General features: G+C 42.1%; 1 protein-coding gene across 14 annotated transcripts in view; it reads right to left on the bottom strand.

Annotated features, from left to right (window-relative positions):
- The window catches only part of KIAA1217 (KIAA1217 ortholog), a 549,474-nt gene that overhangs the window by 224,656 nt on the left and 297,791 nt on the right, over positions 1–27,027 (bottom strand). For 12 of the 14 annotated variants that reach the window (XM_075922523.1, XM_075922529.1, XM_075922524.1 and 9 more), the window contains one exon: positions 26,385–26,668. In XM_075922523.1, coding sequence (XP_075778638.1) covers positions 26,385–26,668 — 284 coding nt within the window. Of the gene's footprint in view, positions 1–12,614; positions 15,068–26,384; positions 26,669–27,027 lie in introns of those variants that run through there. The other 2 variants (XM_006115300.4, XM_006115299.4) reach the window with 2 other exon arrangements.

Genomic DNA, 27,027 nt, shown 5'->3' with positions numbered 1-27,027 from the left:
ACACTGTATTCAAGATGTGGGCGTACCATAGTTTTATACAGGGGCAGTAAGATATTCTGTGTCTTATTTTCTATTCCTTTCTTAATAATTCCTAGCATCCTATTTGCCTTTTTGACCGCCGCTGCACACTGTGTGGAAGTTTTCAGAGAACTGTCCACGATAACTCTAAGATCTCTTTCCTGATTTGTCGTAGCCAAATTAGCCCCCATCATACTGTACGTATAGTTGGGGTTATTTTTCCCGATGTGCTTTACTTTACACTTCTCCACATTAAATTTCACTTCCCATTTTGTTGCCCAATCGCTCAGTTTGGTGAGATCTTGTTGGAGTCCCTCACACTCTGCTTCTGTCTTGACCATCCTAAACAGTTTGGTATCATCCGCAAACTTTACCACCTCACTGCTTACCCCTTTCTCCAGATCATTTATGGATAAGTTGAAAAGGATTGGTCCCAGGACTGACTCTTGGGGGACACCACTAGTTACCCCTCTCCATTCTGAAAATTTACCATTTATTCCTACCCTTTGTTTCCTGTCTTTTAACCAGTTCTCAATCCAAGAAAGGACCATCCTTCTTATCCCATGGCCATGTAATTTACACAGGAGCCTTTGGTGAGGGACCTTGTCAAAGGCTTTCTGAAAATCTAAGTATACTATATCTACTGGATCATCCTTGTCTGCATGTTTGTTAACCCCTTCAAAGAACTCTAATAAATTAGTAAGACGATTTCCCTTTACAGAAATCATGTTGACTTTTGTCCATCAAATTATGTTCTTCTACATGCCTCACAATATTATTCTTTACTATTGTTTCGACTAATTTGCCCGGTACTGAAGTTAGACTTCTGGTCTGTAATTTCCAGGATCGCCTCTAGAGCCCTTTTTAAATTTTGGTGTCACATTGGCTACCTTCCAGTCATTAGGTATGGAAGCCGATTTAAAGGATAGGTTACAAACCACAGATAATAGTTCAGCAATTTCCCATTTGAGTTCTTTTAGAACCCTTGGATGAATGCCATCCGGTCCCGGAGATTTGTTAACATTAAGTTTTTCTATTTGTTCCAAAACCTCCTCTAATGACACTTCAATCCGGGATAGTTCCTCAGATTCATCACCCATAAAGGATGGTGCAGATTTGGGAATCTCCCTAACGTCCTCAGCCGTGAAGACTGAAGCAAAGAAATTATATAGTTTATCCATAATGGCTTTATCGTCCTTGATTGCTCCTTTTATATCTCGATCGGCTAGGGGACCCACAGTTTTTTAGCAGGCTTCCTGCTTCTAATGTACTTAAAAAACGTTTTGTTATTTCTTTTTGAGTTTTTGGCTAGCTGTTCCTCAAAATCTTTTTTTGCTTTTCTTTTTACATTTTTACACTTCATTTGACAGTGTTTATGTTCCTTTCTATTTATCTCACTAGGATTGGACTTCCACTTCTTAAAAGATGCCTTTTTGTCCCTCACTGCTTCTTTTACATGGTGGTTAAGCCATGGTGACTCTTTTTTTAGGTCTCTTGATATGTTTTTTAATTTGGGGTATACATTTAAGTTGGGCCTCTATTATGGTGTCTTTAAAAAGTTTCCATGCAGCTTGCAGGAATTTGGCTCTAGTCATTGCGCCTTTTAATTTCCGTGTAACTAACCTCCTCATTTTTGTGTAATTCCCCTTTTTGAAATTAAATGCCAGAGTACTGGACTGCTGAGGTGTTTTTCCCACCACAGGAATGTTAAATGTTATTATATCATGGTCACTATTCCCAAGCGGTCCTGTAACGGTTATCTCCTGGACCTGATCCTGCACTCCACTCAGGACTAAATCGAGAATTGCCTCTCCCCTTGTGGGTTCCTGTACCAGCTGCTCCAAGAAGCAGTCATTTAAGCCATTGAGAAATTTTCTCTCTGCTTCTCTTCCTGAGGTGACATGTATCCAGTCAATATGGGGATAATTAAAGTCCCCCATTATTATAGAGTTCTTTATTTTGGGAGCCTCTCTAATCTCCCTTAGCATTTCAATGTCAGTATCGCTGTCCTGGTCAGGTGGTCGGTAATATATCTCTACTGCTAATTTCATATTATTGGAGCATGGAATTACTATCCATAGCGATTCTATTGAACATGTTGATTCATTTAATATTTTTATTTCATTTGATTCTACATTATCTTTCACATACAGTGCTACAGCTTAGAGAATCTCTATCAATGGATTCTCCTCTAAGAGAAGTCTCCCTCCGATTTACGTGCATCTCCGTACCAATCGACTTTCCCCCATCTCTTAGTTTAAAAACTGTTCTACGGCCTTTTTAATGTTTAGTGCCAGCAGTCTGGTTCCACCCTGGTTTAGGTGGAGCCCATCCTTCCTGTATAGGCTCCCCCTCTCCCAAAAGTGTCCCCAGTTCCTAATAAAGCCAAACCTCTCTTCTCTACACCATCGTCTCATCCACACATTGAGACTCTAAAGCTGTGCCTGCCTACCTGGCCCTGCACGTGGAACTGGAAGCATTTCCGAGAATGATACCATAGAGGTCCTGGATTTCAGTCTCTTTCCTAGCAACCTAAATTTGGCCTCCAGGACATCTCTCCTACCCTTCCCTATGTCATTGGTACCTACACATACCACGACCACCGGCTCCTCCCCAGCACTACACATAAGTCTATCTAGATGTCTCGAGAGATCCGCAACCTTCGCACCAGGCAGGCAAGTGACCATACGGTTCTCCTGGTCATCACAAACCCAACTATCTATGTTTCTAACGATTGAATCACCCACTACTAACACCTGCCTCTTCCTAACAACTGGCATTCCCTCCCCTTCAGAGGTATCTTCAGTGCGAGAGGATACCGCAACATCCTCTGGAAGGAGGGTCCCAACTACAGGATGGTTTCCCTCTGTTTCCATTGAATGCTCTGTTCCCTTGAGACTTTCATCCTCTTTAAGAGCACTGGGGCTCTCAGACTGGAGGTGGGACAGTACTACGGTGTCCCGGAAAGTCTCATCAACATATCTCTCTACCTCCCTTAGCTCCTCCAGTTCAGCCACCCTGGCCTCCAAAGCCTGAACTCGGTCTCTGAGGGTCAGGAGCTCCTTGCAACGGGTGCACACATACGCCACCCGCCCATAAGGCAGGTAATCATACATGTTACACTCGATGCAATAAACAGGATAGCCCCCAATCTGCTGCTGGGCTTCTGTCTCCATTTTTCTTATGAATAAGTTTAAGTATAAACTGAGCTTCTTATTAAATGTCTAGAATATTGATTATAAAAGTTATGTTTAAAGGTCAGAAGTCACTAGTGCCCTGTAACCTCCCCCTCTAAACTCCCTCTCCAAACTCCCTGTTAGCTGCTCCTGTTCACAAGCTACCTGGTCGCTGACTCACAGGCTTATGAAGCTCTGCTAGCCCCTCCCCCTGACTGAGGCTCAGCCAATTAACAGAGGTTTCTAGATTTCAAACCTTTTAGAAGCTCCTTCAAACAAACAAACCAAACAGAATTAACTTCTATATTTGACCAGCTCTACTAATTTTACATATAATAGACAACCAACCATTAGATGCATAATAAATCTTTCAGCATGACTTAACAGGTGACTCTTCTTACTTGGCTTTTCTGACTTGATTGTTTTGCCTCAGTCGTCCTCTGCTACTTTTGGTTACTTTCCTTTCATACTCTCTTTTGTAGCTTACTCCATGGGCTTGTGTATGTGGTCAGTTAATGTGCAGCAAACTGGATCATAACGTTATAGCACTCTAGCTATATGTTTATTAAGTAACCACGAGGAGGATGCGACCATGCACTAAAACAGGGGTTGGCAACGTATGGCATGTGTGCCATAAGTGGCACACAAGATTATTTATTGTGGCACGTGCAACATGGGGTAGGGACCAGGCAGCTCCGCAAATGGAGCAAGCGGCATGACTTTGTGCTGGGCTCCACATACCGTAAGCATGCACCTCCCAGGAGCTAAAGGGTTAACACCCCTTACTCCCTGATGCAGGCTCTGCCTACTGCTCCAGGAGGGGGCAGCGCTGAGGCTGCTCCGCAGATGGGGGTGGCGTGGCTGACCACACACTGCTACAACCTCCATGGGGCGCCGGGGCCCAGGCTAAGCCATGGCTGCTCCCCACATGTGGGGAGACTCTTCCCTAGTACTCCTCTGTGCCTGGCTGGGGGCTGGAGATAGCCCTGGGCAGCCCCAGGCTCTGCCTGCCTCAGTCCCAGAGCTGCAGCTTGCAGGTGAGGGATGAGCCGCGGGCAAAGGGCAGGGCCGGGACTCTGCCTCACCCTGGCTCCTTTTCACCCCAGCGCTGCTCCCAAGGGGCTGCAAGTTGCAGTGCTGCTGCCCTGCCAGTGTCTGCACTGGGGGCACAGGGATGTGAGGGAAGGAGAGGGGTGAAGGAGGATGCATGGGCAGGATGGGAGGGGGCAGGGCTTGCACTGAGGGGGGTGGGGAAAGTTAAATCTTGGCACACACCACATTTGAAAGGTTGCCAACCCCTGTTCTAGAGGTTCTGTCACACACTTTGACATACTGCTATTGCAAACAGCATCAGGGTAATTGGTTGTACAGGTTGAACCTCTCTAGTCCAGCACTCTCTGGTCTGACAACATCTGGGATTCAGCATGATTTTAGTTAGCCAGATGTCCACTTATGGGCATGGCCAAGTTTCCTCCAATCCCATAAAGCTTGCTTACAGCAATCAATCCTGGCTTCAGTGTTCTGTGCTCTTATTTAGCTCTAATTTACCCTTAAATATTGTCTCAGAGCCCAGTAAATAGTGGAAGAGTTAGTAATGCTGCTAGACAATATTGACCTCTCATGGTCCAGTAAACTTTCTGATTCAGCACCAGTCAGGTCCCAATGGTGCTAGACTAGAGCGGTTAAACCTGTACTTTCACAGCCAAGCTGGCTGTGCACTAAATATCTGTGTGGACAAGCCCCATGTTTAAATGCTACCAAGTAGAATGTAGTAGTGTTTTAAGTAAGAAGTTGGGAGAAACAGTGAGAAAGCTTTCCCTGCTATTAAATCACTACATGACACTTGTACCTCAGGTACCAGACTCTAGAGCAGCTGTTCCCAACCTATGGTCCGCAGACCCCTGGGGGCTCCATGACAGTACTGTAGGAGGTCCACAGAAAGTTTAGGAAAGTAAAGTAAAAGAAAAGTAAGGATTGGGCCCACCACTGGACTGGGACTTTCCACCAAACGCTTCTCACCTGGGGCTTACTGTTCATGACTGGCCACATGCATGCTGCCCTCTGTTCTTGAAATGGGATCTTGATTCCCCAGGAGGCATCATCCATCCTCCCGCCACCAGCTGCCCTGACGTTCACACTCCAGTCCTCTCCCTCTTCCAGTCCCACAGTGGGCCCGATCCTTACTCTTCTTTTCCTTTCCTTTTTTCCCCCTCCCCCAGGGCTCCGTACCCAGCCAAGGGTGTATTACTGTGGCAGGAGCTGCCTTTGGCCATGATAGCCTCTTCGCCATAACCACCATGGATGGGCAGGGGAGGGAGGGGCGGGAACTGAGGAAGCAGTGCAGACCAAGGAACATGCTGGCTGCTACTTCCCACTGCTTCCTTTGAGGAGTCCATAAACTTTTAACAGGTTGCTTGAAAAGGTTGGGAATCACTACCCTAGAGGTTTAGATTATTTAATCTAAATATGAACTCAAAAAGTAGATAAGGAGGAGAGACTAGGCTAGTAATTTGAAATTCTAAAGAATCAGGTCTCACAATACTGGTAAACTCATACAAATTATATGCTACATAATAGAAAAAATCTTGAATATTCAAGTATAAATAAGTTAGGAAATAGAAAACAAAGAATAGCATGAAATGGTCAATTTTCATCATGGCAAAAGGTCCACAGTGGGGTGCCTCAAGGTTCTGTACTTGGTCCCAATTGGTTTAATACCTTTATTAGTGATTAGAAATTAAGTGAGTAGGGAAATAAAATTTGCAGGTGACAATTTTATTGTCATTAGATATGATTAGAAATCACTCTGAGGGACTTCCAAGACAACTAAACAATCTAAATGATTAGGTAACAGAATTGCAAAAGAAATTCAGCATTGAGACATGCAAAGTTATGAACAGTTGAGGGAAATATTTAAATGAGTTGTATATCTTACAGGTCCTAATTAACCGTTTCAAGTAAAAAAGGAACCTGGGTTCAATATAAACATCTGCTGAGTGTTCAGTTGCAGTCAAAGATCAACAAGCTGGTCAGGATGCATAAAAGACAGGGCAGAGAATACTAAAAGAAACTACTTTTATGTCTTTATATAAATTAGTGGTGCAGCCTCATTAGGAATCCTGTGTGCAGTACTGATCACTCCATCGCCAAAGGATATTGCAGAACTAGAGGACTTTCTGAGAAGAACAATGAGAGTGATAAATGGTTGGGAACATGCTCATATGAAGAGAGATTAAAAAGACTGGGATAAATTATATTAGAAATTAGATGCATAAGCGGGGGCATGAAAGAAGTATATAAAATAATGAGTGATATAAAGAAGGTAGATAAAAAACTTCCATTCTTCCCGGTACTCAGCACAAGAACAAGGTGATAGTCAATTAAATTAAAATGAGAACAATCAAAACTATTAAAGGCTTCATGGTTTAAGCCAGTCTCTAACTACATGAGAAGAAATAATCTGGGAGAAACTGGAAGACATTATTCCATCTGCCCATTCTGGGCTTCTCAAAGCTTCCTCTGTAGCACATGTTATTAGTCACCGTCACATAGAGAACACTGGTCTAGGTGGACTTTGGATCTGATTCAACATGGCAATTATTGTACTTAAGAATTCTGTAAAAAAACTGTTCAAAACAACTAAACTTTGAAGATTCAGCAGCAGGACATCAGCCTAGCCAGTGCAGACTAAGGGCTGGTCTACACTACTGTGGTAACTTACACAACTTTAGTTACGTGAATAACATTTCTGAAGTTGATGTTGTTAGATCCACTTAGCACAGTAGCTACACTGAGCTGTCTGGACAGGAAAGTGTTTCCCACTGACTTACCTTACTTTTCTCAGAAAGCTGGAGTTCACAAATCTGATTTAGCATGTCTTCACCAGACCCTTAAATCAACACTCACTGAATCGATTGCAGCAGTGCTCATCCACCAGCAAGCATAGACACAATCTAATGTGTATTTGCTCAGTGATTACTAAGAGAATAGGTTGCTCATGGCTGAATAGGGTCACTGAGGTCTTTTGTGAGGGAGGCCACATAAAATGCAGACATATGGAAGGTATTTACCCTTTGAGAGGAGGTACTGATACCATTTGTTTGCACCACTGAGCATGTCTACTCTGCATTCCTCTTTCGAGAGTGGAATGCAAATACAGCTGAGCGAAATTGCAAATGAAGAGCAGATCTGAATTTCCCGTGTTTCATTTGCATAATCGCGTCCGGCCGCTATTTCGAAATACCCTATTTCGAAATAAAAAACACTGTGTAGATGCAGTTATTTTGAAAGAAACCCCTTCTTCCACAATAACCATTAAACCTAATTTTTTTAGGTTCCTCGAAAGAGGAATGCAATGTAGACATACCCAAAGAACACCCATATCAAAGCAGAATGCCCTTGTTTGTTTGGTTGCTAAAATGCAAAAACTCACTTCATTTCCAATTCTGTATTGGTACAGTAAATCAAACCATGCTCTTAAACTGAGAAAGCAAATGCTACAACACATGGTTCTGGAGAGGCTACGATTGCACTGGTGGGTGACAAATGCAATTTTCAACAACAGTGTTGTTTCAGTTAGTCTATTCATGAGAAGAGAAAGGAAACTGAAAATGCTCTTTCATAAGAGATTTGCTTGAGCTGTTTACTTTTGCTGTCCTAAACACAGCTTTGAAAAGGTTTTTATATCACAGGGATTAGGATAAAATCTGCTCTGGTGAGTCCAAGTTAACCTGCCTTTGTTTAGAAAAACAAATGAAAAAATGTCATTATATACCAATGGTAAGATGTGTGAGGTATGTTTATTTTGCTGTGACTGACACAAATAAATGTCCCGTTCCCATGTTAACATAAGAGAAAAGCATTACAAAAATCCCAACTGTAAGGCTAATGGAATACTCATGTGGATCAAGTTAAACATGTGCATACATGTTTACCGGATCAGAATCAAAGATATAACAATAGTCCTAATCAGTAAAGACATTATCTTTTTCTACCTACTAGCTCAAAAATATTTTGTATCTCATGCATTTCAATTGAATTTAAAGGGATGTGCTTATTTTTCCCTATATATGGCCGCATTAAAACCTGTCCAATGTTGGCTCGCATATTCTAGATCAATAGTTCTCAGCCTTTTTTCATTTGCAGTTCCCTAATAATATTGAATGGAATTGCTGACCCCTCTGGAAACTGCTTGTCTGTATACACAGTTGAATTCTATTCAGTTTTCTGTCTAAGTCTTTTGCAGACCTCTTAGATATAGTCCATGGACCACAGGTTGACAACTGCTGTTTTGCATAGCTCATGAATGCTTCCACTCTCCCTACCTTTAATATCATCACAGACACTTACCTTCCTTCCCCCCCTCCCCCTCCCCCCCCCCCCCCGCATCCCCCTTCTGTTCTGCAATGTGATTTGTTCTTTTCATATTTGTTCATTTTTTTAATTGTATCCTTTGGTATATATGGTTGTGACTACTTTCTTCCACTATTTGATCTGAGGAAGTGGGTCTGGCCCACGAAAGCTCATCATCTAATAAACCATCTTGTTAGTCTTTAAAGTGCTACATTGTCCTGCATTTTGCTTCAGTCTTCTTTAGTCTTCCAAATGGGTTTTTTGCTGGCCTTGCTCAGAGAATTCTCTTTTAAGTAGTGTCAGTGAACAAGAAAACATCTCAAAAAACAATGACAACTAACTATCCATATGGAGCAGTTAGAGATAAAGTATTCCTCATTCAGCCCGCAAACTTACTGTACCCTACTTGTATAGTACCCAAAGATACCCAAGAATTGTCGTTCAGGAAATGCTAATGGCCCACATACTCCATATTCTGTCTCACAGGAAGGTACAAGGAAACTCGTAACAAATAACTATGGTATTTTCTGCCAATAGGGGAATTCCTCCATAATTATATATGTTCCCAATCAGTTTTACTGGGCCCAGGGGCCTGCCTGCAACTAATTAATCTAATGCACATTATTCCATAGCCAATTTGGGCTCAAAAATATCCAAGGCAAAGAACAAGAGTTTTTTTTTATAAGGTTTGTTGCCAATGCAAAACACCAAACAGCCTCCTTGTTAATAGCTAAGCTGTTTGTTGAATAGATAGGTCACAGTGAAGATGAATGCTTCTAGCCTAAAAGATCCTTCCTGTTACAGCTGTTTTTATTCTTTCCAGGGCTAATTCTTATTTGCCATACAAATCTAGAGAGCACCATTTTTCAGTATGATCTACGTTGAGGGGAAGCAACTTTATTAATACATTTTGCTTCTTTAAAAAATAATAGTTATTTTATCACTTTGAACTTGATAAATATAAATGAAGAAACCATATGCTGTAAATATTGTATGGCAGACACAATTTCTACATAAGTTAAACTCCATTTACACCATTCGTGCTTTTATGCTAATTGTTCGACGTGTTCTCTAAAGCAGAGTTTTCGAAGTTGTTTTCTTACAACCCAGTTAAAGAAAATTGCTGATGCCCATGACCCATCATAATTATATCATGAGATAGAATGCGGGCTATGGGATGAGGCTAAGGAATTTAGATTACAGGAGAATTCTGAGGGTTGAAGCAGGGGCTTGGAGTGGGGGAAGGGATGAGGGCTCTGGGCTGAGAGTGCTGGTGCTGGAGATACTTTTAGGGTGTGGGTAGGGCTCTGGACTGGAGTTGGGAATAGGGTGCAGTTTCTGTGATGGGGATGAACCCTTAGGGAGCACAGGGGGCTTCTGGTGTAGAGGGTGACTCAGTGCTGGAGCACAGGGTTGGGGTACGAGTTTAACTCCAGTGGCTCCCGATCAGTGACACAGTGGGCAAGCTAAAGCAGGCTTCCTGCCTGTCCTGACACCACAGACCATGCTGCTACGTGGAGACGTCCAAGTGGCTCCACACAGCTCTCACTTGCAGGCACCACATCCCTCCCCTACCCCCCTCCCCCAGCTTCCATTGGGCCAGAAATGTGGAGCTGGGGGCTTAGTATTCATATCAATTATTAGTACACATGGGACAAAGCAAGATGCACAGAAGCAGCATGGACTCTCTCCTTTCTCCTGAAATGCACGGTCACTCCTTCCACAAGCTTTTGGTTCTGTGAGTTCAGATGGTTTAGATGGCTCATATGTGCTCAATGATCTCCATACTATCCCTTTCAGTATGCGGAAATGTACTGTGCTAGATAATGCTGCTCCTGTCAGAAATATTGGAGTGGAAACCACCTCAACACTTTGGAAAGTGCTTCACATCTCGCAAAGCGTTCCACATCTCAATACGATACCAGGAGGCAGGTCTAGTGGAGTTCTCAGGACACCCCAGCCTCTAATGTCTACACTGCCTAATAGACCTAGACCTGCAGGACCTACCCTTATGGACTTGGTGTTTACGTGCCTGCACATAAGCATACAAATTACACTGAAAATCTTGGCTCACAGTTCCTGGACCTGGGTCTCACACAGATGTACTCACATGTCCCCACTGCACTACACAGACCTTCTGACTTTCATGTAACTTAAACTGCATCCACAATGCAAAATAACAGGCATTGCTCTCAAGTAACAGTGGGACTCCGTCTTTCACACACATACACCCCCAGCAGACTCCCAAGACTCCAATCTTGAGTGCTTGCTGACCCAATTCAGACTGGTTTGTGTATGGGTAGAAGAGGGATTTGGGCTCAAATCCAAGTCAGACTCCAGGCTTATCATGCAGTTTAGACATACCCTAAAAGGGTTTCTAACTGTCAGACTTCCTTTTTTCCTATACAGAGTAACTCGGCTACCCCCTGAAGCTTCCTTACTACAGTATATACTCCATTCTCGTCAAGCCTGAAAAGAGCAAAACTGTGCAACTCTGGCCTATAAAATATAAATGTGTAGACATTTTGATTAAACAACAACAACAACAATCTAAACTAAAAACAGTCATAGATAAGAAAACAAGGGGGTGCTAGAAAAAATGAAGCAGTGCCATAGATGCCAACTAAAAACATTTATACTTACCACCTATAATATTTATGTTTAAATCAAATGCTGCTTTTCTACTTATCAGTACAGACCAAAAATCTACACAGCATGAGTACTCAATAATTCTTTTCAATACCCTTTCCACATTATTAACCCACATCAGTGTAATTAATGAAAATATTTAAGTTCATCTGACATATTGTTCAATAGTACATATTTTAATATTAAAGATGTAATACATCAGATGTTAAAAAATGTTTAGGCTGCAAATTAATTCAGTAATATCCTTTTAATAACTACTTCTAAAGATTGTACTGAGAGAAAAACAAAATAGCGGTGTAATAAACGTATATATATATAGCTTGTTTTAACTTGCAATACAAAATGTCAAGAGCTCTTTATACACTGGTTTTATAACTGGAATTAGATAAAGTGTTTAAAACATTCTGCAGCCTGCTCATTTGCTAAATCCTATTGAGGATTTACATTGAACTGATCAAGTTTCTATCTTGAGTTTACATTTCACAGGTGTTTTCAGACTAAACCTAGATCTTTTCTGGCTTCAAATAAGTTTGGACACTAATTACTCAAAGCCTACCCTTTCTTACCTTTAAGCTAAACTTGTAGATATCAGGCTGCTTCAAGTAATTTTATCACAGCAGTGTCAACGAGAGAACCTTCCCCTGAATATAATTGTTTAATTGGTATAGCTTGTTGATTGCAGTAACACAAAAGTAGTGATAGCTAACCACAAAGAGATTTATTCTGTCTTAAACTTAAAAAAACCCAGCACCTTGGTTTTAACCCCAAAACACAAAACAAGAATTTAGTTCTGCTGTTGGATCACCCATACCACCTAACAACTGTTGTCGACTTCCTACCATATCCGCATTTACCCAAGACAAGTCTTTTAAAAAAAAATCACACTCACAAATTATGTTGCAATATTAATGCATATATTCATAAGAAGTACTCCATTGACTGATTCTATCATCCATTAAAATAAGCGCTTCTGCATTTTGAAGTTCTGAAATGCTGGAATAAATGTAGTTGCAATGTTAATGTTTTGTTTTAACAGTTAAAGGAGACACATCTGGCAACAATCTACAAACAAATACGGTGTCTCAGTTCCTGGTTTCCTCCTAGAAAATACTACCTAGAACATTTTTGCAGCATTATTCATATGATCAGCATAATGCATTATATTTCCTTTCAAATTATTTAGAATCCTAAGTTCAAAAAGAAAAGAAAAGAAAAGAAAAGAAAAGAAAAGAAAAGAAAAGAAAAGAAAAGAAAAGAAAAGAAAAGAAAAGAAAAGAAAAGAAAAAAGAAAAAGAAGCCAGGTCAGAAAGCTCATTTTAATGATTCAGTTTGGCTGCCAAGAGGAACAATGCAGTAAAGCACTCTTCGGTATTTCAAAAACTTTTTACAATAAGTGTAAAGGGGGGGAGAAAGACTTACGTTTACCTAGAACTTGGGATTCCACAGGTGAGGCAGGAGATAATTTATGGAATCCTTTTCTTGTATTCCCGAAAGTTTAGTTTAAAATGAATTCTGTTGTAATCCTTTATGGTTGTCAGGTAAAATGCCCTCCATGTCTCTGCCGTGTTTTCTTTTGCCCTTTTGCAGCAAAACTCAGTCATTTGCATAAAACTCACTTCTAGCCTATAGGATTTTTTGAACAACGACATGTTAAATTAACTGTCCTGACATGCTCTTGTGAGCATGACATCACAAATCTCCATGGTTACCTTCACCCCACCTGTCTGCATGCCAAAGTTACCTGTCAGGTTCAGACCTACCACTTTGCTTGAACTGTACATTTTTTTTAAAGAAGCAACTCCATTTTGTCAGTACAATGGATTTCACAGCAGCAATTAAACAAAATCTAACTTCATTTGCAACTAGATTAACCTGTTCTTCAGAAAACACTGACTGAAATGCTAGGTGTTGCTATCTTCCCCTCCCTGTCTAACAATGTACTTGATCAGTTAAAGAAAAAGCAACAGAGCCACGTGTGTCTCAGATTGTACTTTAAAGTTACATGAAAAACTCAGCTTTTGAAAAGCTTCAACGGATATGGTTTCTACGGGTTTGTTTTCTCTCCTCTTTAAAAAGCTTTTTCTGGTATAACTCGTAAAACAGGTTCACCTAAGGGATTTTTCCCTCCTCCCCTTTGAAAGAAGTTTAACATTTTTAACCTTTTAACTTCAAATACTTTTTCCATTCTCAGAGCCATTTTCCTTGTTTACATACTTCTTCTCCGTCCCTACTAACTGCAGTCACTACCCCCAAAGCTGGCCGCAATTTAACTTACGGGGTTCATATGCCGAGTCAGTACTCCAGTGTCATGTGTTTGGCACCACACTCAGGATGAAAAACATATGCTGCTCCAAAGCAGGAGAATACACTTTCTTTTCTTTTTTAATCTTGTGGTGGACCTTTTCAGTCCCTCGGGATATGTCTAAACTTGCACTCTCTTTCGAGAGAAGAATGAAAATGTACCCTTCTTCCAAAATAACCAATAAACCTCGTTGTATGAGGAATAAAGGTTATTTCGGAAGAAGGGTTTTCTCCCAAAATAAGCACATCTACACAGAGTTTGTTATTTCAAAATAGGGTATTTCGAAAAAGCGGCGATCCACGATTATGCAAATGAAGCACGGGAAATTCAAATCTGCGCTTCATTTGCAATTTCATACAGCTGCATTTGCATCCCTCTCTCGAAACCCTCACTCTCATGAGCATGGAATATGGTCTCAACTAAGGCATGACACAGGCAGGTATTACAGAAGCTGCCACTACACCTTTCTGCCAATATACATCAATCTTGAGCTAAACAGCAACCTGGCTACTGTACTATTCTTGAGACTGATACTGAAAGTAATACCTGCTTAACTCTTACATGGCTAACCATGCAAACAATAAGAATGAAATCACTCACCAGTGTTTGTTTTTTCTACTACAGCACTGCCCAGAATCCCTTGTGCTAGGTACTGCGGAAACAAAGAGAACTCCATTTTGGTGAGTTTCCTGTTTCAAGACAAGAACTACAATAGGACTGGAAAGGGATGATGAGAGAGTGAAAGAGGAATCCATTGTTACAAAGACTATTATGTGCAGAGCTGGGTGTTTTCAAGTATTTAAGAATTAATCTTTTAAAAATTATAAGATACAAATAAATACTGTATCAGCAAACCCCCACCCAACTTTCTGCTTGACTATTTACAGCTGGTATTTTGTTGTAGAAATCAAGGGAGAAGTGAGGAGGGATTTAGAAAAGCAGGGCAATGACTTTATCAAAGGCTTCTGGGAGGGCTTGCTGAGCATGAAACCAGTGTGGAAGAAAGCATGAAGATACTGTGGGAAAAATAAAGGCTGCTATCAATCACAAAGTTGAGGGAACAACACAACATAATTGTCAAAACGCATTTTTACCTCTAATGTTTCACCAATAACAAGAGGCTAAACTCTCTATTGTTCACATTTGCTGGATGCCTGAGAGGAAGGGGGATTGGTACTTGTTCTTGAAACAGGTAGCTCTCATTGGCCAGAAACCAGCCAATGGGATTTTGCTGGGAGCGGAAGCAGCTCATGAAGCACCACCCCCCATCTCCCTGTTCACAGTTTGTGAAAAACAAAAGGTCCAGCAGCCACTTTTTTTGTTCCCTGTTACGTCCATGGACTGGTTCTGGTGGCTTGGCAGGCCAGATCCGGCCCGCAGAGGGTGTTTTGCCAAGGCTTGATCTAGCATCTGGGATTATCTGGAATATAATATATCCTCCTAACCATGCCACTTTGACACTGGGATTACCAGTAGGGTGGAAAGATTTAAATCAAGGCGATTTAAATAGTTGATTTAAATCACAATTTAAATCACCAAAAAGAAAATCAAGTTTCCCTCTGCTACATCGTCACATATTTCTTAAACATTGGTGTAAATCTGATCCCTAAAATATGTTAATTTACAACTTGGTATAGCATTTTACAATATCTAAGAGGATATACTTTTGTAATTTTTTAGATAACAATTTTTATTAATTTAGGAAACACTGCATAATACATACTACCTGTGTCAAGGTGCAGATGCAGTAGCAGTACAATAGAAATGGTAAGAACTAATCATATACACAAACACAACAGCACTTATATTTTATTAAACTAAAACTTAAATATTACATATATGTTTTACATTTGCAATTGTAGCAATCTCCTGAGTTGCTGGTTGATGACTGTCCTTAAACTCTTTTTTTAAATGTATTTTCAAATGTTATTGACTCCAGTCATCAGTACATGTATGGTGTCCATAAAACTTCTACAACTTGCTCTCATCTTTCCCACTCCCACTGTCATTTTGATTCATAGACTGAAACAGAAATATGAGTTTTCCTGCTTTTTCAACTTCAATCTATTTCTTAGATATGAGTGAATTATACCAAATGATGAAAATATTCTCTCTGTGCCTGCAGAGGAAGCTACTTCTGTGAAAAGTTGGCTTAGCAACTGAAGGAACTCTGTTTTAAGGTACCTGGCTAATGTCTTCCACCAGTTCAGAGAACTGACTTTGTTCAAAACATTATCAGTAAACATGCACTGATTATATGGTTTCCCTCCAGCCCTGAAATGTATTATGACTGGTTTAACTGAGGAGTGATTTTGAGATGCCCATGCCATGGCAGCAGCATCATGTATAGAAGTTAGGTATCTATCTTTGTATCTGGGGGTCAAGAATGTTCACAAGAAAATGAGGTGGAGTTGGTGTTTTATCCATTCACTTCTTTATTGCCTGCAGTTTAACTTTCCAGTGAGGTATTTTGTCGTCAATGTCTCTTCCAAATTTTGATAGCATCAGCAATGCAGCAGCAATTTTCCTCTAGTTTAAGGCAACGGATATAGGTTTCAATATACTGAGCCTATTCTCTAGGTTCTTCTTTAATCTAATGTTAGATACTTGGATGAAATATTCCATCTATTAAATCACGATTTTCTTCACAAAGCTTTTTATGAGAATAGGCCAGTTCTTAATAAACTGTTCAAAATAATCAACCACAGAATTCCATCAAACATCTTGAGGGAGAATTAATTTGGATCCTTCTGCTCTCTTCGGTGATGCTGAAGCAAAATGGTTGTTTCGGAAGTATTTTGCAACTACAACATGTTCTTTTATTCCTGAAGACAATGTACTTAAGTCATTGGCTGAAAGATATATTAAATGGGCACTGCAGCCATTGTTATTAAAGAACATATATGCTGCCATTTGTCTAAATACAGGCAGTCCCCGGGTTACGTACAAGATAGGGACTGTAGGTTTGTTCTTAAGTTGAATCTGTATGTAAGTCGGAACTGGCGTCCAGATTCAGACACTGCTGAAACTGACCACCAGTTCTGACTTACATACAGAATCAACTTAAGAACCCCAGGCGTCCCCAAGTCAGCTGCTGCTGAAACTGATCAGCAGCTGATTCCAGGAAGCCCGGGGCACAGCAACTCTGCCTGGGGCTTCCTGTAGTCAGTGCTGGTCAGTTTCAGCAGAAGCTGACTTGGGGACGCCTGGGGCAGAGCAGCTGGGGTGCTGCTGGATTGCTACAGTAGCGACGCTCCTCGGTGCTACTGGACCAACCTAGCAGTACCCCATCTGCACTGCCCCAGGCGTCCTGATTCAGCCGCTGCTGAAACTCCCCAGCAGACCAGGGACACGGGGAGCAGAGCCGCAGCGGCAGCGGGATCCCCCGCGGCTGCGGCTTCAGTCCGGGAGCCTGTGGTCTGCTCTGGACGGTCCCCAGCAGACCACAGGCTCCCGGACTGAAGCCGCAGCCGCGGGGGTCCCCGCGCCTCTGAGGCTTTGCCAGAGCAAAGCCTCAGAGGCGCGGGGAACCGCCGCTGCTGCTGCTTCAATCTGGCTGCCTGTGGTCTGCTGGGGACCGTCCCCAGCAGACCACAGGCTCCCGGACTGAAGCCGCAGCTGCGGCGGTTCCCCGCGCCTCTGAGGCTTTGCTCTGGCAAAGCCTCAGAAGCGCGGGAACCCGCCTGGTGCCCCTGGTCTGCTGGAGACGGTCTCCAGCAGACCAGGGGCACCGGAGCAGCTTACGAACGGGGCTTTCTCGCCCCGACTTCCGGGGCGAGAAAGCGCCGTTCGTAAGTGCGGATCCGATGTAAGTCGGATCCGCGTAAGTCGGGGACTGCCTGTATCTTCTCATCTTTGCCACATTTGCAGTATTGTCTATGACAAAACTGAACATGTGGCAATTGAAGTTTTGTTCACAATTTATTACAGCTTTCACTGCCACTTATAAATATTTTGTTGTGGGGTATTTTCCAATCTATCTATTGTTTCTAAAAGATATGCAATCCCACCTTTTATTGTCACACAAGCACATATTACCGGTTTACTGGGCACCATTGCTCCACTCATTAAGGCTTAAACTGGCAAACGTCCCCTCGGTATTTCTTACACACTATTAGATTCCTTCTCATATCATGCATCTAGTAACCTTCCACCAAAGTCTGCTCTACCAGGTCAAGTGTAGCCTGGTTGTAGGGACTCAACTATATCAATGAATGTGTTTATTGTTAACAATGCACAAAGGAGAATTTTGTGGCATCAATGAACCAAACAATCTTTACACCTATGGTGTCTAGATAGTATTTAGTATCAGAGGGGTAGCCGTGTTAGTCTGAATCTGCAAAAGCGACGAGGAGTCCTGTGGCACCTTATAGACTAACTGAAGTGTAGAAGCATAAGCTTTCGTGGGCAAAGACCCACTTCGTCAGATGCATATTTATTCCTGCCTCTGGAAATTTCCACTACATGCATCTGACGAAGTGGGTCTTTGCCCACGAAAGCTTATGCTCCTACACTTCAGTTAGTCTATAAGGTGCCACAGGACTCCTCGTCGCTTTTGTAGATAGTATTTGCTGGTCCTTAGTACAAATCCACCACTGGTGGGGGTTTTACTGGATGATCTCAAACTTTTACTTCCTACTGATACTTTGTTGTCTAAAATACATTTAGTTGTAGCACTGCAGCTAAAAGTACCCATGGATGATCCTGAAGTTATTGCAGATAGACAATCAAAGTCTCTTATGCTTGAATACTGAATGATTTTGAATAGTCGTTCTTCTCACTCTCATATTCAATTAATCATTTACATTTTTTTCCAGCAAGGATGCCGATCGATTCCAAATTACCAAAAAAGATAAGACTGACTGCGCTTAGAGTGCACTTAATTTTGGAGTGAGCCCCATTGAATTCACTGGCACTTCTGTTTTTTGAGAAAACAAGTGTAGGATGGAGTTCCCTTGGGAAAGCTGAGTTATGCAGAGATAAAATAGGGAATAGACTTATGGCATCACTTGGTCTGTGGTCACGATGTTCCAAAATAAGGGGCATGTATTATGTATTATATAATAAGAAAATGACACTCAACGGCAACAGGAAACTCTAGATTTCTCTTACGGCAGATTTCTCTGTGGTATACTTGGATGATAGATTCTAAACCTAGTTAACTAATTAAACAAGCCATAAAGATTAACTAAGATAAACTTTTTTTCTAGAAACTTCCAACATAGCAAACAATGTGGGAATTTACTTGTTAAATCACACATACTAAAAGAGTCTTGAAAAATAATGCATTTTAAAGTGAATTATTTGTTACTAACCAGTTGATTTATACTGTTCTCCAGACACATCTCCACACCTTCATCCTCATAATTATCTCCCAATAAGCCATTTTCCTCAAGATGATTTATTCTTGAAACTAGTCCCTGCATCTTCTTTTTGCAGTGCTTACACGTAACAAGTTTTCCTTTTTTATCCAGGGAAGGAATTTCTTTAAAATATTCTCAGATCGGGTGTCTCTCATACCCAGAAGCCTTGACAGTTTTTCTGTGGCAAAAGTGTGGGAGAATATAGGAAGCTGTGTATGTACTGAATAATTTCTTCCCAGTCCACTGCACTGTTCCTTTCTACTCTGCCTCCATCCTTTCCTATATATTGTCTCTCTGTCTTTAAGATGGTCTCAACTAACTGCTCTGCCTCGCTTGGCCCAGGATCACCACAACATAAGCACACAACAACAATCCTATCCAGCCTGTGTCTGTCTTCGTACACATGACTTTAGTCTTCTGAGAAACAGAAAATGAACGCCCAGAACTGTCAAGAAGCAGAAGCTGGTAGTTAGGCTGGACACACTAGAGCCATTACATCATTTTTATGAGACTATCAGTGTAAATTTAGTATATTTCTGATGAGATTTAATTTAACTTATTTTTAAATGAGAGAGAAATTTAATATTTTAGTGATAAATAATATTTTAGTGATTTATATATCTATTTTAGTGACTTACATAGCTATAGTGTAGATATATGCATGTATGTAGCATTTACATGCATACACAGACACACTCACCATTTTATAATTATAATATGCTAGACTACAAGTTTTACCAGTGTTGTTCAGGTCCTTAATGCAATTCATTTTTGGCTTTTTGGAAAATAAAATGAAAATGTACATGCTTCATTAAAATCATTACTCAGGGCTGGGGAATGGGGTGAGGGGTTCAATATGCAGGCTGTCTTGGAGAGAGAGGACTACCTCAGGTCTCTTTCACCACAGCAGGTTGGGGCCAAGTGCGACGTGCCTCTCCATAGCCACTGCAGCTCTGGCTGGGGCAGGCCCAGGTTCGTGTGCTCCCCAGACAGAGCGAGGAATGCAGCAAGTGGTGCATTTTTCCCTCGCTCCCTGATGAAGGGGAACTATCAGCAAGTGTCTTTGTAAATGCACACTCCCCCACACTAAGGATGTTAAATAATGATTAATTTATTAGTCAAGTAGTTGATGAAATTTCCATCGACTACTCAACTAGTCGATGGGCACTTCTGCATTCCTGCTTTGAAATGTAGAAGAGCCCCAGCAGAGGCTCTTGTACATTTCAAAGGAGGAATACGGAACTCCACATGCAGCCTGGTGCCAGCAGGAAGTCCTGCTGACTCCAGGCTCAACGCAGGCGCTTCCGCTTTGAAATGGGGGCTTTTGTACATTTCAAAGAGGAAGCACCGGCATGGAGTCTGGGATCAGCGGGGGACTGCTCCATGCAGCGCTGCTGTTTTGAAATGCCAGGCGAAGTCCAGGGTCAGCTGGGGACTGATTCTGGGCTCCGCATGGCATTTCCGCAGAACCCGGGTTCAGCTGAGACTCCCCAGACAACCCTGGGCTCTGCGCACTTTGAAATGCCGTGCTGGAACCCGGTATCAGCTTGAGGCTCCCTGCTGATTCCAGGTTCTGTCAAAATGCTGCACGGAGCCCAGAGTCGGGTATGGACTCCCCAGCTGATCCCAGGCTCCGCTCGGCATTTCAAAGCGGCACTGCTGCACAGAGCCTGGGATCAGCTGGGGACTTCCCAGCTGACTCTGGGTACTGTGGAAATGCCACAGGGAACCTAGGGTCAGCTATGGAGTCCCCAGGTGACCCTGGGCTTCATGCGGTGCAGAGCCCAGGATCAGCTGTGCAGCGCTGCCACTTTGAAGTACCCCCTCTACCGCCCCTTTGCTGCCTCTATCTGATAGAGGCAGCAAGGTGGGGGGGAGGGGGAATCAACGAGTCAACAAGTCCTTAACATTCTTACCCCCACACTCCCTAACGGGCACACGAGAGGTGGAAGTCTCAGGGCTGGGGCAGTCCCAGATGGGGAAGAACACCACCCACACTTCAGCTTTCCCCCGACTGGTGATTCTGTCTCTTTCTTACCTTGTTTTAAGTTATGATAAGAGGAAGCTGCATACCAATTTTGGTGGTCCTAGCACCTACTGTTTAGGAGTTCTTGAACAAACAGACAGACACAAATTCTCCCAAACATATAGCAGATGCACACATATACATAAAGGTAACATAGCATTACAACTTTTACTATGGAGCTGCTAGCATATTTCCATTACACATGAATGAGCACACATGCACAAATAGTAAAGAATGACAAATAGCTCTGAATTGTGTATCTGAGTATATAACACCGCTTGTTACTGGAATGGAAAAACCAGAAGACTGTTCTGACATATTTCTATTACAAAATCTCTTACTACCACATTGATACTTATTTTTGCATGTTTTAATGTGGTTCGTTTGGCTTATGGATGTTTAAAAAAAAAACAAATGATGAATGGATGAGCTCTCCATTTCTGAAAGCACCCAAGAAATGTGGCTTGATCTTTTGATAGTAATTTTGAGATAATTTTGTTTAAAAATTTACACACATTACACACAGTACATATGTCTAATCATCAAAAGATAGAAAAAGGCTACATTCACACAGATTTCTCCCCCAATAAATTATCAAGTATGACACATTTTAAACAAACAGCAAGAATGGTTGCTGCATTCCTTCTGTAATTTATTGGCTTCAGAGAGAGATCAAGTTACCAGTTGTATAGGGTGTCATGCTGTAGGCTGTTCAAACTAGGTTTGCAGTGTCTGCACCACTGGAGCTAAATATTTACATGACTCAGAAAGATCTTATCTTAGCCCTCCCCCTCCCCCTTTATTTAATTGGTACAATACCTTTATCTACCACCCCGCACATTCCACACAATCATGAAAGTTCATGAAAGAGATAAAAAGTATAATCATTGAACAAAATCCAAGACTTTCAAAGGAAGGAAGGGGCCCGTATAAAAATAGAGCATAGATCATACCAGTTAGTAATGAGGACTTCGAGCAAATCTGAACTCATTTTCTTTTACCAACAATTTTATTTTGAAGCACTGGAAAACGCTGATCCTAGATTCCTTGGAATAAATGAGGGAGGAAGGGGGTGAGAAAAGATTGCTCAATTTTCAACACAATGTTCTGACCTAAAGAAAGTCCTCAAAATGCTAGGACTTTGACCATGCAGAGCAAGAATCTCAGAAACATTAACAACCTAAGCTAATAAGCAAGAAGTGATTTATGCAATAATTACCTTCCCCATCACAGGCACACCACTGAGGGCCATTTGAGAAATAAGTGTTCATAGGAGTGAAATAAGAAATGTTTCTATATAAAACATGGGCAAGCACATGAATCCATGGAAAGTCGACTGTTAAGAACTCCAAATACATTGCTAAATTACTTTGATACAGGCAGTCCCCGGGTTACATGGATCCGACTTACATCGGATCCCTACTTACAAACGGGGTGAGGCAACCCCGCACTAGCTGCTTCCCCCCAGCAGACTAGGGAGACGCGGAGCGGCTTTTCTCAGCAGACACCTCAGCTTGAGAATAAAGGACTGAGGGAAGTGAGGTGTGGGAGAATAAAACTGAGCTCTGGAGAAATGTTTGGCTAGAGTTTCCCCTACAATATGTACCAGTTCCGACTTACATACAAATTCAACTTAAGAACAAACCTACAGTCCCTATCTTGTACGTAACCCGGGGACTGCCTGTATTTACTCTCGATTTGCTTGTAGCTGTAGTAGTCAGGATATACTGGTGTGGAGTCCGAACAGGTCTTCTGCTCCCTCAATGATTATAACTGTTTGGCTGTGTGCATGTGTGCCTAATCCTGTGTGTTGTGTTGACTTTGTGCAAGTAGTCAACACAGCAGACTCCGAGGGTATGTCTACACTACCCTCCTAGTTCGAACTAGCGGGGTAATGTAGGCATACCGCACTTGCAAATGAAGCCCGGGATTTGAATTTCCCGGGCTTCATTTGCATAAGCGGGGAGCCGCCATTTTTAAATCCCCGCTTGTTCGAACCCCGTGTAGCCGCGCTACAGTGGGGATTTAAAAATGGCGGCTTCCCGCTTATGCAAATGAAGCCCGGGAAATTCAAATCCCGGGCTTCATTTGCAAGTGCGGTATGCCTACATTACCCTCCTAGTTCGAACTAGCGGGGTAGTGTAGACATACCCTAAGAGAGCTCACAAAGACCACAAAATCAAATAAGGATCAAAGGCGCCTGGCCAGGTTTACTGTCAAGTGAGGTACTGTAATAGTTGTCAATAGGCTCTACTGAACCACGATAAATATGTACCCCCTGACAATGGACACAACTCAGTCTGTAATATGGAATCCATCATTGACTCCTAGGTCGGAACAAGACAGCCCCTCCCAGACACCATTATATATACAGGTACGAACTAGGCATTTCAACATGTAGTCGACTATATGATTAACCGATAAACCTAGGTTTATCAGTTAATCTTGTCAACTACATGCATTTCACCTCTCACCTTGCTGCCTCTGTCTGTGCAGGGAGCTGGCTTTTAAACTGGTTCCTCTTGTGGACCGCCTGGCACCCCCTTATGTTGCTGCCTCTGCATCAGTGGGGTGGTGCCAGAGTGCACTGGCTGCTGGCTCCACCCCCAGGGACTATCAAATAATTGTGTAACTGCTAAGAATTCATGCAGTTACATAACCAGGGCTCGACAAACTATAGAATCTACTCACCTGTGGTGAGTAGATTTCAGCCGCACACCCCGTTTACCGGCAACACGCGCATGCGCAATGCGGCTCTTGCGTATGAGCAGTGCGGGGCTGGCGAGCAGCTTTTGCCACCGTTTGTCAAGCCCTATACATAACTATTCAATTACCGGATATCTAACATCCCTCGCATGAACAAGTTACATATCACTCCTGACATTTCAGGTTGCCACCCTCTGATATTACCTAGATGACACCCATCACCCTGCACCTCATGTTTCAATTAGAACATCTCTATCCATTATTTTAGATCCTTTTCTAAACCTGGGTTGATCTGGTCCTGTTATCTGTGGGGAGTACCAAGATCCTTTTTAACAAGGTGTTGTTACCATACTTCTGAAATGTGATTTCAACATATGACCAGTAGGGATGTCAACGTGCAGTCGAATACACGATTAGCCGATAAGCGTGCATGCATCCTCGCCTTGCTGCCTCTGTATCAGACGCAGCAAGGGGTGAGGGAGGCAGGTGCCGGTGCCCATGAGGAGCCAGCTTTGAAGCCAGCTCCTCACGAGCACCGGAGCCGTAGATCCACCTGCACCTCCCACCCTCTGCATTAGAGAGCAGCAGCATGGAGAGTAAAAGGAGCAGGTGGGAGCTGGTACACGTGGGAAGTCTGTTATCAAGCCCGCTCCTAGCATGTGTCAGCTCCCACAGCACCACTCCCTACCCCCCCCCCCCACTGCTGCCTCTCTATTAGAGGCAGCAGTGTGGGGGAGGGCAGGCAGAAGCTGGTGCTCGGTGGGGAGGCAGAGATGGCTGCAATGGAGCAGCCTCTGTCCATGGCTGGCTCAGGCTCACAGCAGATGGAGGCTGCTCCCAGGGGCTGCTGCTGCCTCACACTGCTGCCTCTGTATCAGAGGCAGCAGCACAGGGTGGCAGGGTGCTCCCCACAAGTGGGCCAGGAGCGCACTGACTGCCAGCCCCGCTCTCAGAGACTACCATGTAGTCATGTAACCACTAAAATTTGATGCAGTTATATGACTATTCAGTTATTTACTATCTAACATCCCTAATGACCATCACAGATTGCTGTTTTACAGTCGGTACCTAGGACCAATTACTGTTCTACACCTGTGCCTATTATCAATTAGTATTTTTAATGATCTGCCCTGTTCATGCCAAGTCCTGTGAGTAGGGGCCTACATTTTGCTCACAGCTTAGCTTTGCTTTATATTAGCAAGGTCTTGACTAATGTTAGCTAGGCCTCATGCCTCAAACCAGGCCTGTGCTACATGGACTTTTGTTACAGGCCCTCATCTTACCATAGTAGATAGTGCTGGAAAACCTTCAAGCACTAAGAAAAAAAAACTTTAAAAAAGGCGGTATCACATCATTTGTTAGACTGAGCACACTGGACACAATGCCCCCCCCCCCCCCCTTCCCCACTCACAAACTGATCTGTACCTGGGTTGATCTGAATTTTTCTGTTTAATTTGCATTTAACTATTTGTACCATAAATACAGGTGTTTTGGGGATTTTTTTAAATCCAGGTAGTGAAAAATTAATTGTGGAACAACATGTTTATTTTTCCGTCAGGTTTATTTACAAAGTTGAATGCTGTAACAGACCACATCACTAAGTCCTGAATAGTTTCATTCGCTACATTCTTTGTGTTCAGAGGTCAGCATGGAAACATTTTCCACCTGTTCTGAGAAATACATCTAGATATCACATCTTCCACACCCATAAAAGCTGCTTCTCCTTGATGAAAATTGACTGCATGAAGCCAAGAAATAAAGCAATGTCAAGCACATTTCTTCAGTATCTGCTGTCAAGATAGTTTGGAGAAAGCTGATACAAATAAACAGGCAACAGACATAGTTGCTGGAACTAGGGATACTTGGGGTGTTGCTGCATCCCCTAACTTTAAGTGGTTCCGATCATATGCAGGCTTTACAGTGTGCTTCGAAGGCTCTCTGCACCCTCACTATAAAAACTGGTCCAGCATCCCAGTAACAGCTCCAAGAATATGTGTATACTACAGAGCTTTGTTGGAAAAACGGCTGTTTTTCCAACAAAACTTGAGGAATGTCTACACTGCAATTGCGTTCTTCCTCAGGAAAATCGAAAAAATAGAGGGGTTTTTTCAGCACTGCTAATCGTCATTCTACGAGGAAGAAGAATTTTTATGAAAGAGCTCTTTCGCAAAAAGGCGTGTGTGGACGGGGAAGAGGGAGTTCTTTCGAAAGAAGAGGAAAGAGGAAAAAGCCCAGGTGCCCTGGTGGCCATTCTGTCCATAGCAATCACAGCTTACGTGTAAGAGAGCATCCATTCAGTCTGGATGCTCTCTTTCAAAAAAGCAGATGGCTTTTTTGATGCACGTAAGAAGCCTGTAGTCTAAACACAGCCCAATTGAGGTAAACCTACACTGTGGACAAATGTTTTCTTTTCTGCTAAGCTTGGCTGCCTAGGCTGAAAATGTTGGTAAAGCTAACAGCTGGTCCCATATTTTTAGATAACATAGTTAGCTGTCATAGGAAGAGGAGATAAACGTTCTCTTTGACTATTCTGATTCAATTTTTGTCTTACTAGACTCTAACATATAAACTCTTCAGAAAATTATTCATTTTAGTGAATGGCACAAAAATAGCATCAAGTAGTCATACTCCTCCCCTTTAAAAAAAATCTAAAAACAAACCAAAAGCCATTCAATTAAATTTGTTTAGGTCTGCTACATTCCAATTTTTTTTCCTAATAATTTAATACTGATTTTTTTAAAGTTAGGAATACTACTTTTAAACAAAACCAATAAATTACTTTTTTTTCATACCTGATCTCTCAGCCTTTCTTGGTGTCCCATTATTGCCGTAGCATGATGGGGGTATTTCTGTTTCAGATGTTCCAGAAAAGCCTCTCTCTTCCTGTCCATTTCTGATGTCTGCATTCCTAGTATTTCTTTGGAACTGCGAGGTCCACCTACAGTATGTCTGCGAGGGATGTTGCGGGTAGGCTTTGGATTGGAAGTGTGATTGTTTCCACTTGCAAGGATTTCTTTAGATCGAAGACATTGTGCATCGTCCAAGGATGTTACATGAAAATTGTTTTTTCTCTGGTCTGAAAAAATAGAGGGTATTATAAAGACATAACCCCAACAGTCACATATATTAGGAATATAGTTATGTCAATTTAAAAAAAAAATCAGTAGTATACAATATCCTGTTCCACACCACTGATGAGGAAATACAAGCTAATAAGCTTTTATAAAATACACAAACAGAATTGCTTATTAGAAAACTGATCATTTAAGATGTTCCTTTACACCATCTTCACTATTGTCTGAAGTACAAAGAAGATATGGCAGAGCCTTTTTTTGCCTGACCTTTAAAATCTATAGGATGCTTACCACAAAAAGAAACAGTTTTCTTCAATATGTTACAGTACATTTAATGAGCCTATATTCTCCTCAGGGATAC

Source organism: Pelodiscus sinensis, chromosome 2 (genome assembly GCF_049634645.1).
Source record: "Pelodiscus sinensis isolate JC-2024 chromosome 2, ASM4963464v1, whole genome shotgun sequence".
Lineage (NCBI taxonomy): Eukaryota > Metazoa > Chordata > Testudines > Trionychidae > Pelodiscus > Pelodiscus sinensis.
The sequence above is the reverse complement of the archived record's forward strand: the minus strand, read 5'-3'. Positions and strand labels throughout refer to the sequence as shown.